Raw genomic sequence first — 17418 nt, forward strand, 5'->3', positions numbered from 1 at the left:
AGACCTAATTCGGGCACCCCCTGCACAGGATCCCCAGCTAATGAAATCGTCAGCTGACAGTGCCGGTCCTTCTAGGATTTTCCGCTCCGCGAGAGGCCTGTGGAGGACGGGAAGGGAGCCGCCTTTGGGCTGAGTCACCTTGAGTAGCTGCTTCTCTGTCTGGACCTCAGTGTCCTCCTTCGGTGGCGGGGGTCCATTCACTTACTGTTCACGTATGTGTTCGTGCTTATTACACGCTATTATATCCCGGCACTTTACCAGGGGCTGGGGACAAAGGGGCGAACAAGACAGAGACCATCCTGCTCTCACAAAGAGGAGAAACTAAGCACTTAGCAGATAAATAAGATAAATGCATATCTAATCATTCATACCCTTCTCTTCCATAGTTGTTCTCCCCACCCCCTTGCCAACCAGATCTGTAGGCCCCCCAGTTGGCAGGGCGGAGTGCCGTGGCCAACCCTGCCTGTCCTGCACTCACCGCCCTCCCCACGCCTGAGGCCCGCGCACCCTCCCCGCACATGCTTGTACTCGCTCTCCTCCCCACACGGAGCCCGGGCGCGGTGGGGCAGGCGCGGGGCAGGAAGCACTGCCCCCGTTCGGAGGAGAGAGCTGGGAGGCAGGAACGTGACAAAGGCTTTCCCTGGCCACTGGGAGCTGCCGGCCTGCTGACACCCAGCGCTTTGGTGTGTGGGGACTTTAAAAACGCCCGCCTCGCCAAAACCGGTTCGGCTCAGTGGAAGAGCGTCGGTCTGCGGACTGAAGGGTCCCAGGTTGGATTCCAGCCAAGGGCATGTACCTTGGTTGTGGGCACATCCCCAGCAGGAGGCAGCTGGTCGATGATTCTCTCTCATCGATGTTTCTAGCTCTCTATCCCTCTCCGTAAAAAATCAGTAAAATATATATATATTTTAAATGCCCGCCTCACAACAACCCCGCAACCCAAGTGTTACTAGGCCCATTTCATAGGCGGCAAATTGAGGCTGGAAGAAGTCGCGTGGCTGCCCAGATAGGGTGCGGCAAAGCTGGGGTTTGAACCAAATCTGTGTGGCTTCAAAGTCCGAGCTCTTTCCAAGAGATGGGTCTGGTCTTAGCAAAGAGCGACTGAGATTCGGAGCGGCTTCCAAATGGCCTCAGAACCTCCGAGTCCTGGGTGTTTATTTTCCCACTGAAGCTTTTGGGACCATGGACGGATTCCTAAAGCCTGCGGGAAGGGCCACACTGGCCAAGGCTAACTGTGTTATCTAGCATCTGTCTGGGACGATCTGGCCTTCAAGCTTCTATGGGGTCGTTAAGTCAAGAAGCCTTTCTTGTGAGCATCCCCATCACTTGCTCTTCCTCCCTGTAGGTCCTTGTTTTCCTCCGTTCACACAGGAGCCATGACTGGGCCCCCAGGGGGGTGGGAGGCCTGGTGGGCGTCGGTGAGCATGGCCCCTCCCTGCCCCTGGGGAGCTCCCAGCTTACAACAAAGGCTTCCGAGGCCACGAGGGAGTGGGGGAGGACCAGCCCTCAGAGAGCCTCCTTCCACAGTCACCACCCTCAGCTGATACCCAGTTGTGAAAGGACGTGGAGAGTGTGGGCCGGGGTGAGAGCAGCCAACCTGAGTTTCCGGCTGCGCTGCTTTTCCTCCGCCCGGCTGCTCGGTGTGGGACGCTGTCTCCGAGCCCAGGGCTTGGAAGGAGCCCTTACCTGGGAGGAGGTGCTGGAAGGGACGGAGATGCACAGAGAAGCTACATTCATCCTCCTCACAGCGCCCAGCAACTGCTCTGCTTCGCGTGTGACTTGCTACCATCCAGACTTGTTAACCAGAAGATTAGCTGCTTTTGCCTCAGCTAGGAAGAGAGAGAAGTGTGTGTGTGGGGGGGGTGGGGGTGGGGGGGGGGAAGGGGCGGGGGGGCGGGGGGAGGCTCTGAAGACAGAGACACACAGACGGATGTGAAGGGAAGCCAGGAGAAGCAGAGATAAAGCATCCTGTGGTATGAGTCCCCCCGGGCAGCAGGGAAGAATATTAAAGCGGCACCTGAGCGGGAGAAACCAGACCATCTCCTGCCCCCCCCCTCCCTCCCTGGGTAGGTGATCCTGGCTAGAGTTGCTAGTTTCCAGGGGGCGCTGTTTTCAGAGGACAGTATAGCGGAGATGCCGGCGCTATTTCTATCATCTTGGCCACTGCTCAGTCCCTGCCACCCACCACCCCCTCTGAACAGCTGAGGTGACTGTAAATGGATAATACACAACAGCCATGGTCAAAATACACATTAGGAGGCTAAATGTGCGCATGCCTTTCACTTAGCACCCATCCTAAGGAAAGCAAGGAAGGACACAGGCAAAGACTTAGCAGGAGATTATCGATTGCAGCATGGCTTAGGAAAGCAAGGAAACAAACTACACAGCCAGCTCCTTCAGGGGCCTGCGCAGTCAGTGATCTCATGGCCTCACAGCACTTCCCTGCTGCCGGTGAGTGAGGTTATTAGTGGGTCCTCACCGATGGGAAAGGCATGGTTTATTAGGTGAAAAAAGCAAGCAACAAAAATAATGTAAACGGATGGACTCCATACAAGTATTTTGTCAGAAGAATAAATATAAAATATACAGTGTAGGAAGACAGAAACCAAATGTTAATCTCTGGGCGGAGGGATTCCGAGTCATTTTCCTTTTTTCCTTTTGCTTATCTGCACCTAAAACCATTTCCCACAATGACATGTGTTTCTCGTGCAGTAAGAACCCTCGTCCTCCCATCGGCCCCGTGGGCTCCCCTTGCAGGGAGTCCAGGGGCGTTGGGGCAAACTGCTGAGGGTGCTCCTGGCTCCCGGGCATTGTGAAAAGGGCCCCCCCCCCCCCCGTGACCGCTTCAGGCTGCTCCCTGAGAATTCCAAAGCAGCCCGGCCGGCGTTGGAGCTTGGTCCTGTACCCCCAAAACTGCTGATCTGGTTCCTGATCAGGGCACATTCCCAGGTTGCGGGTTTGATCCCCATTCGGGGTGCATGCAGGAGGCAACCGATCAATGTTTCTCCCCCTCTCTCTCCCTCCCTCCTTCTCCCTTCCTCTGTCTCTAAAACCAATACAAACGTATCCTCAAGTGAGGATTGAGAAACATTTGAAAAGCAGCGTGTCCCCACCCGCGTCCACCCCCACCACTGGTCTTGTAGGAGAGAGCTCAGTGACCCCAACCTTGGGATCCGATGCCAGCTGTTCCATAACCCGCTGGTGGGCCGGCTGCCACCTCCCTCCAGGGAGAACGCGCTGGAATCAGTCGGCACACGGTGATGCTGACTGCGGGCCTCCCCCTGCAGGTGACAGCTGAGAGGCTCTGCCGCTCGGGTCAGTCCCTCCTGCACACACAGCTGGGATTCTACACGCTGGTGAGAAGAGGCTGTCACCATGGCAACCCAGGCTCCCCAGCCTCTGGGATCGGTCCGACGCCCAGGGGAAGACGTGGGCGGGAGTCAGAGCAAACGCCGCCTGGCTCTCCCGCCTCAGGAAGGACACGGAGGGTCCCCCTGATTCTAGAGCGGAGAAATGACTCGGCCGCTCCTCATCCTCTCCGCCTCCAGGGTCAGTGGGGATGGCCGGTGGCCTGTAGCACGCAGGAGGAGGAGAGCAGCACCAGCTTGGGTTTGTCCCCAGGTTGCTGCGGACCACTGACGGTCTCTGCGCCTCAGCTGCTCTGTTTATAAACGGAGACCAAGGTTCGGCCATCCCGCCCCGGAGGCCTGGTCGGGCTCTGTGAGAAGCCGGGAATCGCAGCATTAGAAGGGATCTTATCCCTGAGGGCCACCCAGGAGTCCCTCTGATAAGCTGTCTGCTGGGAGCGTTTCCGGCCTCTGCTTGATCACCCGCAGTGGCAGAGAGCTCCGGCCACACAGCTTCCCAAGCCGCCATCGCTGCGTGGTGCTGATGGCGGGAGGGTTTAAATGAAACGTCTGTTTAAAACGTTGGCGGGCCTTCCAGAGCCGTTTCCACTCCTGCTTTGCCCGGGGAGCTCCCACCGGGCGGAAGGTAGCAACACCGGCAGGAAGCAGGCTGAGGCCGGACCCGGACGCCTGCGGCTTAGGTTAGTGGAAGGAGCATGGGCTCCAGGGTCACTCGAGGTTAAAATCCCACTTTGTCCACGTAGCAGGTAGCTGACCGGGGGCGAGTCAGACTGCCTCTCCGGGCCTCACTTCCTGACCAGGGGGATGCGGAGAGAGACCTGCCTCAGCACCGCTGTGCGGCTCCAGCACCACCGCACGTCTTAGCCAGCCCACAACCCAGCTTCCCGGTGGGATTCTCAGGGCCCGGGAGGCAACTTACACTCCCTCTGCAGCCCCCGGAACAACACGTCCGCCCGCCGAGCATCCTGGCACAGCCGCCCTGGCCGTGCTGCCCTGGAAAGGAGGACCAGGTGTCCCCCTCCTGGGCACAGGTGGGACAGCCTGGCACAGCCCTCTCCAGGGTCAGGACCTGCTCCCTTTCGGGCCTGCCAGGGGCCAGGCAGGGAAGATGGTGCAATAGTTTCAGGACAAAGTTCACCCCTCCCTGAAATCCATCGGCCCCGAGGCCAGCACGCCCTCCCTGCACGCAGACGCAGCTGGCACTAAGCCAGTGCCCAGGTGCCACTGGTGAAGGCTTTCCACTGTGTCAGTGGGGTGTGTGTGGGTGTGGGTGTGTGTGTGTGTGTGGGAATGAGTGTGTTTTGATGGGAGTCTCAGGACAAAAGGTCTCTCAGACTCCAATAGCATGTCGTCTGGTGGGGCCAGCAGGTGTGTGACGGGAGCTGGGGAGGCTCCTTGGGGCAGGAAAGGGTCCTTTGTCTGCTCTGTCCTGGGAGCTTGGGGCCAGTGACTCAGGTCTACTGCGTCTGCTCTCCTCCTGAGCAGGAAGGCGGGTCCCGTCCCCGCCTCAGCATTCCGGGTCTCCATTTGCTGGCTGCAGGGTGAGATGGGAAATCACCGTTGACCCCTCTCCCGGCCACGGCCGCTGACCTCCGGCCCCTCTCTGCTTCCTCCCCAGATGAGTACCTGCGCGTCCTCAACGTGGGTGTGGCCGAGACGAAGAAGTCCTTCCTGGGCCCCCTGGCGCCCTCCTGCAGGATGGTGCCCATGATGCGGCAGTTCCTGTACCAGGCGCTGCCCGAGGACTCCTACAAGGCCGCCACCGGCAAGCTGCACGTGAGCCTCACCCGCTTCACCGACGGGGAGAACATTGTGGTTTCCGAGTACACGTCCAAAGAGGAGCTCATCGAGGCAAGAGAGCGGGGGCGTGGGGCTGTGGATGGGGGCGGGTCTGTGGATGGGGTGGGGTTGTGGGTGGGGGCGTGGCTGCGGAGCGGGGCGGGGCTGTGGATGGGGGCGTGGCTGTGGAGCGAGGGCGTGGCTGTGGATGGGGGTGGGGCTGTGGAGCAGGGGCGGGGCTGTGGATGGGGGCGGGGCTGTGGAGGAGGGGCGGGGGCTGTGGATGGGGGCGGGGCTGTGGATGGGGGCGGGGCCGTGGATGGGGGCGTGGCTGTGGAGCGAGGGCGTGGCTGTGGATGGGGGCGGGGCTGTGGCGCAGGGGCGGTGCTGTCGATGGGGTTGGGCTGTGGATGGGGGCGGGGCTGCAGAGCGGGGGCGGGGCTGTGGACGAGGGCGTGGCTGTGGATGGGGGCGTGGCTGTGGAGCAGGGGCGGGGTTGTGGATGGGGGCGGGGCTGTGGATGGGGGCGGGGCTGTGGAGTGGGGGCGGGGCTGTGGAGGGGTCTGGGAAGGGCAGGTTGCAGGGTTGGAGGGCCTCCTGGTCCTGCTTCTCCAGCCTTCTACCACCTTCCTCGTCCACCTGTGCCAACCAGAGCAAACCACACACAAAGCTGCCCTGTTCCAGCCTCACTAACACAGCTCTTAGCCGAGTTGCTCTCGCTGGGGAGGGCTGGGGGCATACCCACTTTTCTTTCATGACAAAGGGGTTACACTGCATTGCTCTGTCCCATATTTCTCCTCCCCTCCCCTCCTCTGGAGACAAGGCCCTTGCCACCCATGCTCACATCCCCACACTGGCCTGGCCGTGATGCTGGGTGGAGGGTGAATAGGCAATGCCCGTGGATACTCCTCCACCTCGTGTCCCTGGGTGTGTTGGCACCAGCTCTTCAAGACCTTCCTCTCCAGCCTTCCACCACCTCCCTCGTCCACCCGACCCAACCAGCACAGACCTCACTCAAAGCTGGTCTTCGGGCCTTTGCACCCGCTGTGCCCTCCGCCTGGGATGCCCTTCTCTCACTCTTACGCCCTTCACCCGCCTGAGAAGCCTCCACTCACTCCTGCTGGAACTCCCCTTCATCTGCCTCCCCAACCCCACCCCCCAAGCTGGGTGCTCCTCCTTGGGGCCACCATGCCCATGTCACCGCCATCACAGCGCCTGACACCCTGTACCGGCACCCGCTTGCTTACCTCCTCCTGCAGCATTCCCAAGGTGGGCAGCTCACCCTCCTTTGATGTCAGGACCTGGCCCGAGCCGATGCACATGATGGCTGTTGACTCCCATTGCGTTTGTGGAACTCTGGTGCCGGGAGGGACCCTCTCCCTTTAAAGCTGGGACCAAAGACCCCGCTGGTCAGGGCCGGAATAGGGCTGGACTCGGGAGGAAGGCAGGCCTCCACCGTGGGTGAAGGAAGGCGAGGCTGGCCGTGCCCGGGGTTTGCTGGCAGGGGCCCCGCCCCAGGGCCTCAGCGTCTCAGCCCTGTCCTCCCGCAGGCCCTGTACTGCAGCTGCTTTGTGCCCGTGTACTGCGGCCTCATCCCTCCGACCTACCGCGGCGTGGTGAGTGCCCCGCGTGGGCGGGCGGGCCGGGGCGGGCCCTGAGACCACAGCGGGACCGGAGGGGGTCTCAGTCCCGTCAGAGGACCAGGAGTTGGAAAGGTTCTCGTATTTTCCCACTCAGAATGCCCACGTACTAGTAGAAGACACGGACACTCTGTTCCCGTCTGGCCTCAGTAGTTGAGGGGATGAGGGGGGGAGGCAGGAGGGGGACTGTAATGGGGGAGGGGGTTTGGAGGGGCACTCGCTCCTGCTTCATCCAGGGTGTGGCTGCCCTCCCCACAGAGGCCTGGGAGCCCTCCACAGCCCCAGGAAGATGGCTGGGGGAGCCCGGAGGGATGGAGCCCTGGGCAGGAGTCCAGAGGCCACCAGCTCCCCCAGTGACCTCGGGCCCGTCACCAGCCCCGGGCCTCGGTGTAGGGCTGTCCTGTGTCCTCCCGCGTGGGGAGGGACCTCTGGCCAGGCGTGCACTTCTCACTCCTCCCACAGCGGTACATCGACGGCGGCTTCACGGGCATGCAGCCCTGCTCCTTCTGGACGGACGCCATCACCATCTCCACCTTCAGCGGCCAGCAGGACATCTGCCCCCGGGACTGCCCCGCCATCTTCCACGACTTCCGCATGTTCAACTGCTCCTTCCAGTTCTCCCTGGAGAACATCACCAGGATGACCCACGCCCTGTTCCCCCCGGACCTGATGGTGAGCCAGAGGGGCCTGCGGGGGGGGGGGGGGCAGGGGGGGTGCAATGGGGAGGCCAGTGGGGCCCACTCAGTTTCCATGTTCCCTCCCCTCGAATGTTCCCTTAGACTTCCTCCTAGACCTCCGTCCATGTCTTTTCGCTAATGAGCTGTGTGGCCTTGAACAAGTCCCTAAGGGCTGCAGCCTTAATGTCCTCCCCTGGAAATAAGGTGATGTCAGAGTCACTGATGGGATGACGTCCGCTCTGATGGGCGATGTCAGGTCAGCAAACTGTGGCCCAGGGGCTAGATATGCCCTCACCCCTGGTTTTTGTACAGCCGGTGAGCCAAGTGTGAGCTCTCCACTGCTAAAGGCTGTAAAATGCGCGGTGAACACACAGTACGGTGTACAGATGATGTGTGTAGAGTTGTACACTGGAAACCTATATAATTTTGTTAACCAATATCGCCCCAATATATTCAGTAAAAAGAAAACATAAAATAAAATAAATGACTGTAATAAAAAGATGATGATAATAAAGGAGGAGGAGAAGGAGGAGGAGGAGGAGGAAGAGAATAAGAATAATAAGAAGAAGAAATGGCAGACTATTTAATAAGAAAAGGCCTGCAAAGCCCCAAATATTTACTACCTGGCCCTTTAGAGAAAAGGCTTTGTGGGCAATATCTCGTGCGATCCTTCAGCATCCTCTGCCATAGATGCTATTATTACCCCATTTTATAGATGAAGAAACTGAGGCTGTGAGAGGTTACATCCACAGAGCCACACAGCCAGTAGGTGGCAGCACTGGGTTTGAACCCAGTCTCCAGACGCACTTCCCCTGCTTCTGCTGAGAACATCTGCCGCCAGGGGGAGCTGGTGGCAGCTGCAGGGGTTAGCACCCTGATGTCTGTCACCATGGACACGGGACCTGCTCCCAGGCCCTGGCAGGGAGTGAGGGATGGGAACCGGACAGACACAGTGTGAAGAGCCATCCCATAGGTGACAGCAGCTGCTCCGGGGAGGGGACCGCGCTGTCGCTGTACCCCAGCCTGAGTCTCCTGCTGTGCCCGCCTTGCAGGCCCTGCACAATTACTACTACCGAGGGTACGACGATGCCGTAATGTACCTGCGGCGGCTGAGTAAGTACCGCGCGGGGCCCGGGGAAGGGAGGTCTGGAGGGTGGGCAACGCCAGGACGGGAAGAGCTGAGTAGGGGGACATTTGTGACCTGGAGAGCAGAGGTGGGGGCAGGACCAACCACCTGCATGGTCCAGGACACGCCGCTGCGGCCAGCAACGAGGGTCTCCGGGCAAAAGCAGCATCAGGTTAACGGATGGTACAGTTCTGGCTACAGAAACTGTACTTAGGAATACATAGCTCCTGTCTTCCATTTTCATGCCATCTCATTCTCTTTCCGAAAGAGCCGTATTGTTAGTGTAGAAACTACAGGCGACAGTGCATGTGTATCTAAGACTCCGGAGGCCACGCGGCTCGGCACGCGGGAGCGAGGAGGCCGGCCTGGGCTGGTTGGAAGCCGTGGTCCGGCTCCCGTGTCTCCTCTGTGATTGGTGGAAGGGACACTCTGCTGACATGTAAAACACCCTCTAACACGAGGAAGGTCATGGCAAACACCTCTGTTAAACGGAAAGAAAACGCTGCTCCATGTTCAGAGTTAGTTTCCAGGAGAAGGCATTCCTGGCTCAGAGGGCCTTTCCCCAGTTCTACCAGTTTTCCCACAGCCCGGGGTGGGGCTCCGGTCTCGGAGCAGACACCAGCTCCCTGCCCGGAGACCCCTCTGCACCCCAGCTCCAGCCTGGCCCCGGCTACTCCATACCCGTCTCTCCCCCAAACACCCCCTTCTCTTCTGCTCCGGGCAGGCCCTGGGGAACGTGCCCCCGTTTCTCAGTTCTACCCTTCCGCCTGCGGGGGGACCCAGCGCCCTCCCCCTCCTCCCCCTTAGCCGGAGGGGACATGCCCGCAGGTGTGAGGGTGTCCTAGCACAGGCTGAAACCCTGCGTTTCAGGCTCCAGTCCTGGCAGCATGTGGAGGTGGCGGGCCTCCCCGGGCCCTGCACCACGCCCAGGAGGAAGGACGCTGAAGGAGATGCTGCCTCATGCTGGCCTCCGGCCGGGTGCTTCCTCTTCCGCCCGCCAGCGCGGGGCCCCCACCCAGAGCCCTGGGGTTAGATGGCTGATTTGCCTCCGTCACAGAGGGCGCGGGGTACTCACCCCGCCTGAGTCAGGGCGGTTTATCCCCACCCGCCATCCGGACCGGAAAGGGGGGGCCGCTCCAGCCTCCCGCCCACCGCAGGGTGGTCATCTCCGCAGGAAGCTGCACCCACAGGTGTCACCCCTCCCTCCCAGGGCTCACCTCCACCTCACTGTCCCTGCTGCCGCCCTGCAGCCGCCTCCTGCCAACGGGAAGGGCATGCTTGCCGTGTGCTTGAGGACCCACATCACACACACACGCACGCACACACACATACATACACGCACACGCACGCACACACACACACAAACACACACCCAGACACACACACACACAAACACATACATACACGCACGCACACATGCACACATACATACACGCGCGCACATGCACAAACACACACACAAACTCACAGACACACACACATATACAAACACACAGTTACAGACACACAGACATACACAGAGAAACATACGCACACATACACAAACACACAGAGAGTTACACAGACACAGACACACAGACATGTACACACAGACACACAGACACACAGAGACATACACACACAGGCATACACACAGAGACATGCACACACAGAGATACACACACATGCACAGACACACAGAGACACAGACACACAGAGACGCACACACGAATACATAGACATACACACACAAAGACACACACAGACACACACACAAACACAGAGACATACACACACAGAGACATACATAGACAATTACACACAAGACACACACACACACACACACACATACACCTGTGAAACAGAGGCTGTGCACCTGGGCACTGAGTGAGGTTGGAGCTCAGAGGACGCCATGTCTACAAGTAGCCACATGGCATCCAGACCTACCCAGCCAAACCTACCTTCCCTCTTCCCTCCTTCCCTCCTTCCTGCCATTCTTCCTTCTCGCTCCCTCCCTGCCTCTCACAATTCGATGTGTATACACACACACACACACACACACAATACCGCTGTGAAACAGCTCCCCCATCAGAACAGTGAACAATCTATTCCACTCGGTCTCCTTGTGACCCTCAGTGACCCTTCCACCTCCCCTCACCCACCCCCAACCTCCAACCCCCAAGCAACGGCTGATCTACGTTGTTATTACAGATTAATTGCATTTTGTAGAGTTTTTGATAAATGGGATGTTATAGTGTGAAACCTTATTTTTGGCTGCCTTCTCTCACTCAGCGTAATCATTCAAAGACTCACCATATCGTTGCGTGATATAAATAGTTCATTTATTTTTACATTCCATTCCTTTGTATGACTATACCACCGTTCATTCAGCCATTCACCTGTTAGTGGACATTTAAGCTGTATGCACCTCAGGCTGTTATGAATACAGCTGCTATAAATAGTCACACATGTGTCTTATTTCTCTTCGGTAAATGCCCAGGAGAGGAATGATTAGATCACATGGTAGATGTGTTACAAATATAATTATGATAATTACGTTATGTTATATAATTATATATAATTTGCATATATAAAATTGTGATAAGAACACATAACATAAATGTACCACCTCAACCACTTGCAATGGGCAGCTCGGTAGTGCTAAGCATACTTATTTTGCTGTGCAGCTAACCTCCAGAACGTTTTATCTTGCAAAACTGAAACTATGCCTACTGGCCCCAAACTCCCATTTCTCCCTCCCCCAGGCCCTGGCCCTGGCCACCACCACTCCTCTCTGTATTTCTAGGGTTTTGGTTATTTTATGTCCCTCACATAAGTGAAGCACACAGTATTTGCCTTTAGTTCACTTATAATGTTCTCATGGTTTATCCATGTTGTAGCATGTGACAGGATTTTCTTCATTCATTTATTCATCAATGGACATATGGTTGCTTCTACCTCTTGGCTATCTACACTAATAAAAGAGTAACCTGCTAATTGACTGTACCTTCACAATGCCCACCAGCCAATCAGGAGTGAGTATGCAAACTAACCCAATAAAGATGGAGGGTGATTTGCATATGCAGGTGCCAGAGACGGGGGCAGGACACTTGTGTCATCACCATGGAAACGACGCAGGCGTTTCAGGGCCTCTGGGCAGCGTGGGAAGGCAGACAGGTGCTCTGGCTGGAGTGAAGGCTGTGCTGGCAGCCAGGGGGAGGAAGACTCATTCTGGCACGAATCTTTGTGCACTGGACCTCCGGTTGTAGATAATGCTGCAGTGGAAGGTTGTAAACTATCTCTTTGAGATTCGATGGTCGCCTCGTTTGGATATGTACAGACAGAGGCATATGCCCAGAATGCAGATTTAACTTTTTAGGAAACCACCAAATGGTCTTCCACAGGCTGTATCGTTTTCCTTTCTCTCCAGCTGTGCATGGGAGCTCCAGTGTCCCCCAGGGTCCCCCAGTTTCTACCGGCACTTGGCGTGGCAGGTCTGTTGCGCCTGAGCCATTCTGAGAGGCGTGCAGGGTGTCTCACCAGATTGGATTGGCCTTTCCCTGGTGGCTGACGATGTTGAGCATCTTTTCATTAGCTTATTTGCGGTCCAGATAGCTTCTTTGGATGTGTCTGTTCAACTCTTTTGCCCACTTCCCCCCAGACCTCTCATGAGCTTTATTTTCAGGAGTTTCAGATTTTCGGAAAAATATAAAATATATATTAAAAAAAGATAAAAACAGTACAGAGTCTCCATACACGCCACATCCAGGTTTCCCTGTTGTTAGATGCTCTACGGTAGTATGCTGATTAACCAAAACCTATACTTTGCTTAGATTTCCTGAGTTGGTGCCTGATGTCCTTCCTCTGACCCAGGACCCTCTCCAGGAGAGCACGTCCTGTCCCCTCAGGCTCCCCTTGTTTTTAGTGGCTGGGGGGGTGAGTCCTGGCCAGGTACTGACTGTCCCTCAGGTGGGTTTGGCTGATGGTTGCCCCATGATCAGACGGGGTGGTGGATTGGAAGAAGGAAGACCGAAGAGGCGAAGTGCCGTTCTCAGCACGTTGTATCAGGGAGGCCTGCCGTCCACCCGACCGGTCACTGACGGCGTGACCGTGGTCCCCGCTGCAGCTGCTGTCAGCGCCCCCTGTGACGTCACTCTTTCCTCCGGAGGGAGGTCTGCGCACAGCTCACACGGAAAGCCAGGAGCCCTTCGCCAGGCCCCTAGGGCCCGGCCGTCCACATGGCGGGCGTGGCGGCTTCTGCGTGGGAGAGGGGTCTGCCTGCGTCACGCAATCGCTGGCTGGTTTGTGTATGAACCCCTGGGCACGTGTTTTACACTTTGGGTTATCATTCAACTAACGTTTCACTCGCACCGCCCCAGCTCTGGCCATCGGGAGCTCCTGCCGTGGGCTCTTTGCCCATTCAAAAACCGGAATTGCTTGTTTCTCAAGTAAGAGCGTTAACGAATTCTGGATAAACGCCGTTGTCAGGAATACTATTTGTAAATGTGTTCTCCCATTCCTCTGACAAGCAGCTCTGGAATCTACCCAGTTCTGTTTGTTCTAGAAAACCTGCCCTGGGCCCCTCTACTCGGTGGCCTCGAGCCCGGCCCCCTCTCCTCACTCTGCTTCCCCCTCCCTCCCTCCGGGGAGCCTCCGCACAGCCACCACCACAGCCCCCGGGACCGCCCGGTACCTATGTATCTCTGACCCCCGTCTCGTCTCCGGGATCCAAATCCACACGCATCTCACCCCCTTGTCTCCCCTTGGGTATCTCCAAGGCCCCCTAAACTCAGCGTGTCCCCAGACAAGCTCCTAGCCTGAGACCCCCTCTCCCCCATCCCTCCCTTGGCCTGTTCTCAGCAGACAGCGCCAGCATCCATCAGACTGTGCGAGCCACCCACCTCCCCTCCGCCCCATCAACCCCTCTCCAGTCCTCACCCACGCACCTCCCGAACAGAACTTCCACTTCCTTCTGCCTTCGTCCAGGCGCCAGCCCCCCACACCGCCCCGCAGCCACCTGACGGGCTTCCCTGGGCCCTGTGCCCGTGTCAGGGAGTCTGCACACCGCAGCCACGGGACCTGTCAAAGCCAGAGGCAGGTGGCGCCGCCCTGCCAGGAAGGCTTCATGGTCTCCAAGGAAACGAAGAGTCCTCAGTGCTGCCCACCAGCCCGTGAGCGATCTGGTCCCTGCTCCTCAGCCCCACCCCCAACCACAGTGCCAGCCACCCCCTCCCCTTGCCCCCAACCCCCAGCCTCCAACCCCCCGCCTCCAGGCTCCAGCCACACTACCTTTTAGGACCCCATGTCTGGTGCTCCTTCAGGCCTGTGACCTTTGTGCATGCTATTCCCTCCATCTGACCTCTCCTCCCCACCGCTCCTGACCATCCCCTGGACCACTCACTGGTCCTCCAGATCTCAGCTTAAACGCCCTCCCTCGGGGAGGCCTCCCAGTTAAGTCCTCGCTGCCTCCCTCTCTCCTGGTGCCAGTTCCTCCCCTGCCCAGCACTTGTCTGGATTAACAAGAGGTTATTTGGGAGGTCAGGGCCTGTTCCCGCCCTGGGCTGTTTCTGCCTCCTTCGCCTCCTCAGTGCCGGGTATGGTGCCCGGCACACAGACATGCTCAGTAAACATCACTGGGAACGTGGATTAACACAGTCCAACACTCAATGTCAGTCCAGTCAGTAAAGAAAGACCCCTGGTGAGCCATAATCCTGCTTACGACAGTCACTTGGAAAAGTTTTCTTTGCAAACACCACGCTGATGTCGGAGGTTAGAAACGCCACCTGTGACCCGTGCTTGTTTTTTCCTAGATGCTGCTTACCTCGATTCTCCCTCCAGGAGGGTGATTTTCCCGCGGGTGGAAGTGTACTGCCAGATAGAGCTCGCCCTCGGCAGCCAGGGCCCGGAGCACAGCGAGCCCGGCCTCCGGGCGGAGCAGGCCCGTGCGGAGGAGTCCACGCAGCTCCCCTCACAGCGGGACCCCAGAGAGCGAGAGAGCGGCGGCCCCGGCCCGCCTGTGTCCCCGCCTGCACAGCCCCCGGGACCCACACGTGAGCGGCCGGTGGAGCCCCCTGCTCCGGCCCCTGCCTCTGTGTCTGAGCCGCCGCCTGCAGGGGCCCCGGGCCCTGCACCGCCCCGCTCCCCGGCGGACCTGCCGCCTGTGTCACTCCCCGCTGGGCCCACCCCGCCCAGCTCACCCCCTGGTCTGGCACCGGCGCCACCACAGGAGCAGGTACAACGGACTGGACCGCCCCCGGAGTCCCCACCCTCCCAGCCGTCGCTGTCACTCAGGCCAGGTCCGGGGCCTTCGGCCGGGGGCGCCCCTCGCACGCGGCCTCCGTGTCCTTCTTCGGCGTCACCTGCACAGCCCCCCGCGGAGGAGCTGGGCTCCGCACAGCCCCAAGGTAGGCCCCTCCGGCTGCTCAGGCCCCTCGGGTTTCCTCCTGTCTGCAGCCCTTCGGTCTGACAACGTGGCGGCCCACACCATGCTCCGAGGGCAGGCAGCCACGGGGGGCTGGGGGGAGGGGGTGATGCTGGTGTTGCGCGGGGAGGAATCTTTTTTCTGCCAACGGCCACTTGGATATTTATATCTTCATTCGCAGGCCATTCAAAATTATCACCTAGACAGAGCCTGCTCTCTTTGATCAGACATTAATGAATGCCCTGGCAGGGCCAGACCAGGTGGTTTCTCGGCCGTGTAAGGCCCTCGGCTGGACGCCCCCCGCTGGCGGCAGTGAGACGGAGCCGAGGCGGGGAGGGGCTCCCTCATCCCACAGACGCACTGGTCCATGTGGGCTGTAAATAGATTTTTAAAACTGGCTCTTTGCCGCAGTTTGAGAAGCACCGTTCTGGGGGCTGCAAGGGGAGCGGTTCTCACTTCCTCTCCTCGGGGCGTGCCCCTCCGGCAGAGGGATGGCGATGGCGGGAAACCAGCTCAAACACCAGACACAGATTCGGCCCAGGCCTGCCGCGGGTTCCCGGAGAGGGAGATCGCTGCCCTCGGGGAGGCAGGGAGGCTCCGGGAGGTGACAGTGGTGACGTGGGCGGATATTGACCGTCCTGGTCTGTGGGTGGGATTGGGTGGAATGTCCAGGTCAGGTTTTGTTTATTCTAGAAGCTCGGGTGCAAAGCAGGAAAATGCAAAGTACGTTCGGGATGAAGAGGATATGTGCTTGGCTGCATGGATGGCTGGGGAAGGGGAGGGGCATGGGGGAGGCAAAGGGACAAGGCCCAGATCATGGGATGAAGGGATTTCTGGTCCAACTTCTGGTCCACCAGCCGGACGTCCACAGTACCAGGGTAAACAGTAGCACAGATTATCAATGAGAATAAAATGTAAGGGCATTAAAAGTCAGAAAATTGGTCAAGGTGCTTCACATGCTCTTGTTTCCTGTTACATAAAATGCATTTATTTGACTAGCACACCTTGCCCAAAGGTGGCCGTCCCCGGGAGCCTGAGCCATCCCCACATCCTCCCTCCTCCTGGGGGGGCAGAGGCACGGAGGGCCCAGGGGTTCTCAGCGGGCGGCCACCCAGGAGACGTGGCAATGCCTGGAGGCCAGAGGCTGCGGAGCGTCCTGCGGGCACAGGGCACAGGGCACAGGGCACAGGGCACAGGACAGCCCTCACTCCGTCATGCTGAGGCCGGACCCCGTGCTGCCTCCGCCGAGCCGCGGTGACACCTAAGCCAGCGGAGGGAGCTGGGCAGGGAGGGACCTCCCGGCTCGGTGCTGTCAGTCCTGCAGGGAGGGCCTTGTGGCCGGGGCGGGGTGTTGCCAGAAGCTGTAGGAAAATCCCCCAACATAGGAACTGCTAATAGATTTGAGATATCCACCCCCCAAATGAAGGAACCTCCAGTACGGGGATCTAAACAGATTGATTTCCTGTTACTTTTAGTTACATGTGTTACAAAACTACATGTTAATCTTCATATTTTATATCTATCCACACTGAAAACATGCAGTGCCCTTACTGAAGAGCATAGTCATAAAACCATGAATGTTTTCTGTTTAAAAACACGAGAAAAGCAGTGCAGGGAGCGGGCGATGGGAGGTCCGGGCCCTGTGGGTTTTTCCGCTCTTTCCCTCGCACGGCGGCTCCGCCTGAGGGGCGAGGTGATGGGACACGGAGGTCAGCCTCAGCCTTCCGCTGCATCGCGGTCAAGGCCACAGGAAGATTGTGGTCGCACAGGTCAGAATTTGAGGATGAGACAGTTCGCTGTTCTTTGCGAACACCCTCGCTTACCCCGATTATTATAACAAAAAAGACTAAACTCTTGCAATGTCACACTGCTAACCACTGGGCAGCACTACTTAGCACCTCGTCCGATTCCAGGTTCACAGTGACAAAAAACAAGGAGGACACAACCGCCCAGGCCGTTCAAGACAAAAGAGGAAAACTTTGGCAAAAAGTACAACGGCCCCAGCCGGTTTGGCTCAGTGGATAGGGCGTCAGCCTGCGGACTGAAGGGTCCCAGGTTCGATTCCAGCCGGGCACATGCCCAAGTTGTGGGCTGGATCCCCAGTAGGGGGCTTGCAGGAGGCAGCCAATCAATGATTCTATCAGTGACGTTTCTCTCTCTCCCTTCCTCTCTGAAATCAGTAAAATATAATTTAAAAAAAAAAGTAAAATAGAAATGGAGACGGATTTGTTTTGTTTTTCATGTTTTAAGATTTAGGGTTACAGAAGCGTTTGGTCTTCCCTCGGCTCCCGTCTAAAACTTGGCCGTTTCATTTCGCTGGGTCTTTCTTTAAAACGGGGAGGGGAGGGCACAGCAGGCTGCCCTGAGTGAGGTCATAGGGAGGAAAACGCTCTAGTACAGACGGCAGCTTCTGCCTGATGGGGAATCC

The 17418-nt window shown here is 58.1% G+C and overlaps 1 protein-coding gene across 1 annotated transcript in view; it reads left to right on the top strand.

The window, feature by feature from the left end:
• Positions 1–17418, top strand: part of PNPLA1 (patatin like domain 1, omega-hydroxyceramide transacylase) — a 41141-nt gene that overhangs the window by 17752 nt on the left and 5971 nt on the right. Inside the window, exons 2-6 of the mRNA XM_084890065.1 lie at positions 4987–5219; positions 6698–6763; positions 7250–7459; positions 8517–8577; positions 14380–14973. Of these exons, the coding sequence (XP_084746191.1) occupies positions 4987–5219; positions 6698–6763; positions 7250–7459; positions 8517–8577; positions 14380–14973 (1164 nt within the window). The remainder of the gene's footprint in view (positions 1–4986; positions 5220–6697; positions 6764–7249; positions 7460–8516; positions 8578–14379; positions 14974–17418) is intronic.

This window comes from Pipistrellus hanaki (genome assembly GCF_964339955.1).
Source record: "Pipistrellus hanaki genome assembly, chromosome: 7".
NCBI lineage: Eukaryota > Metazoa > Chordata > Mammalia > Chiroptera > Vespertilionidae > Pipistrellus > Pipistrellus hanaki.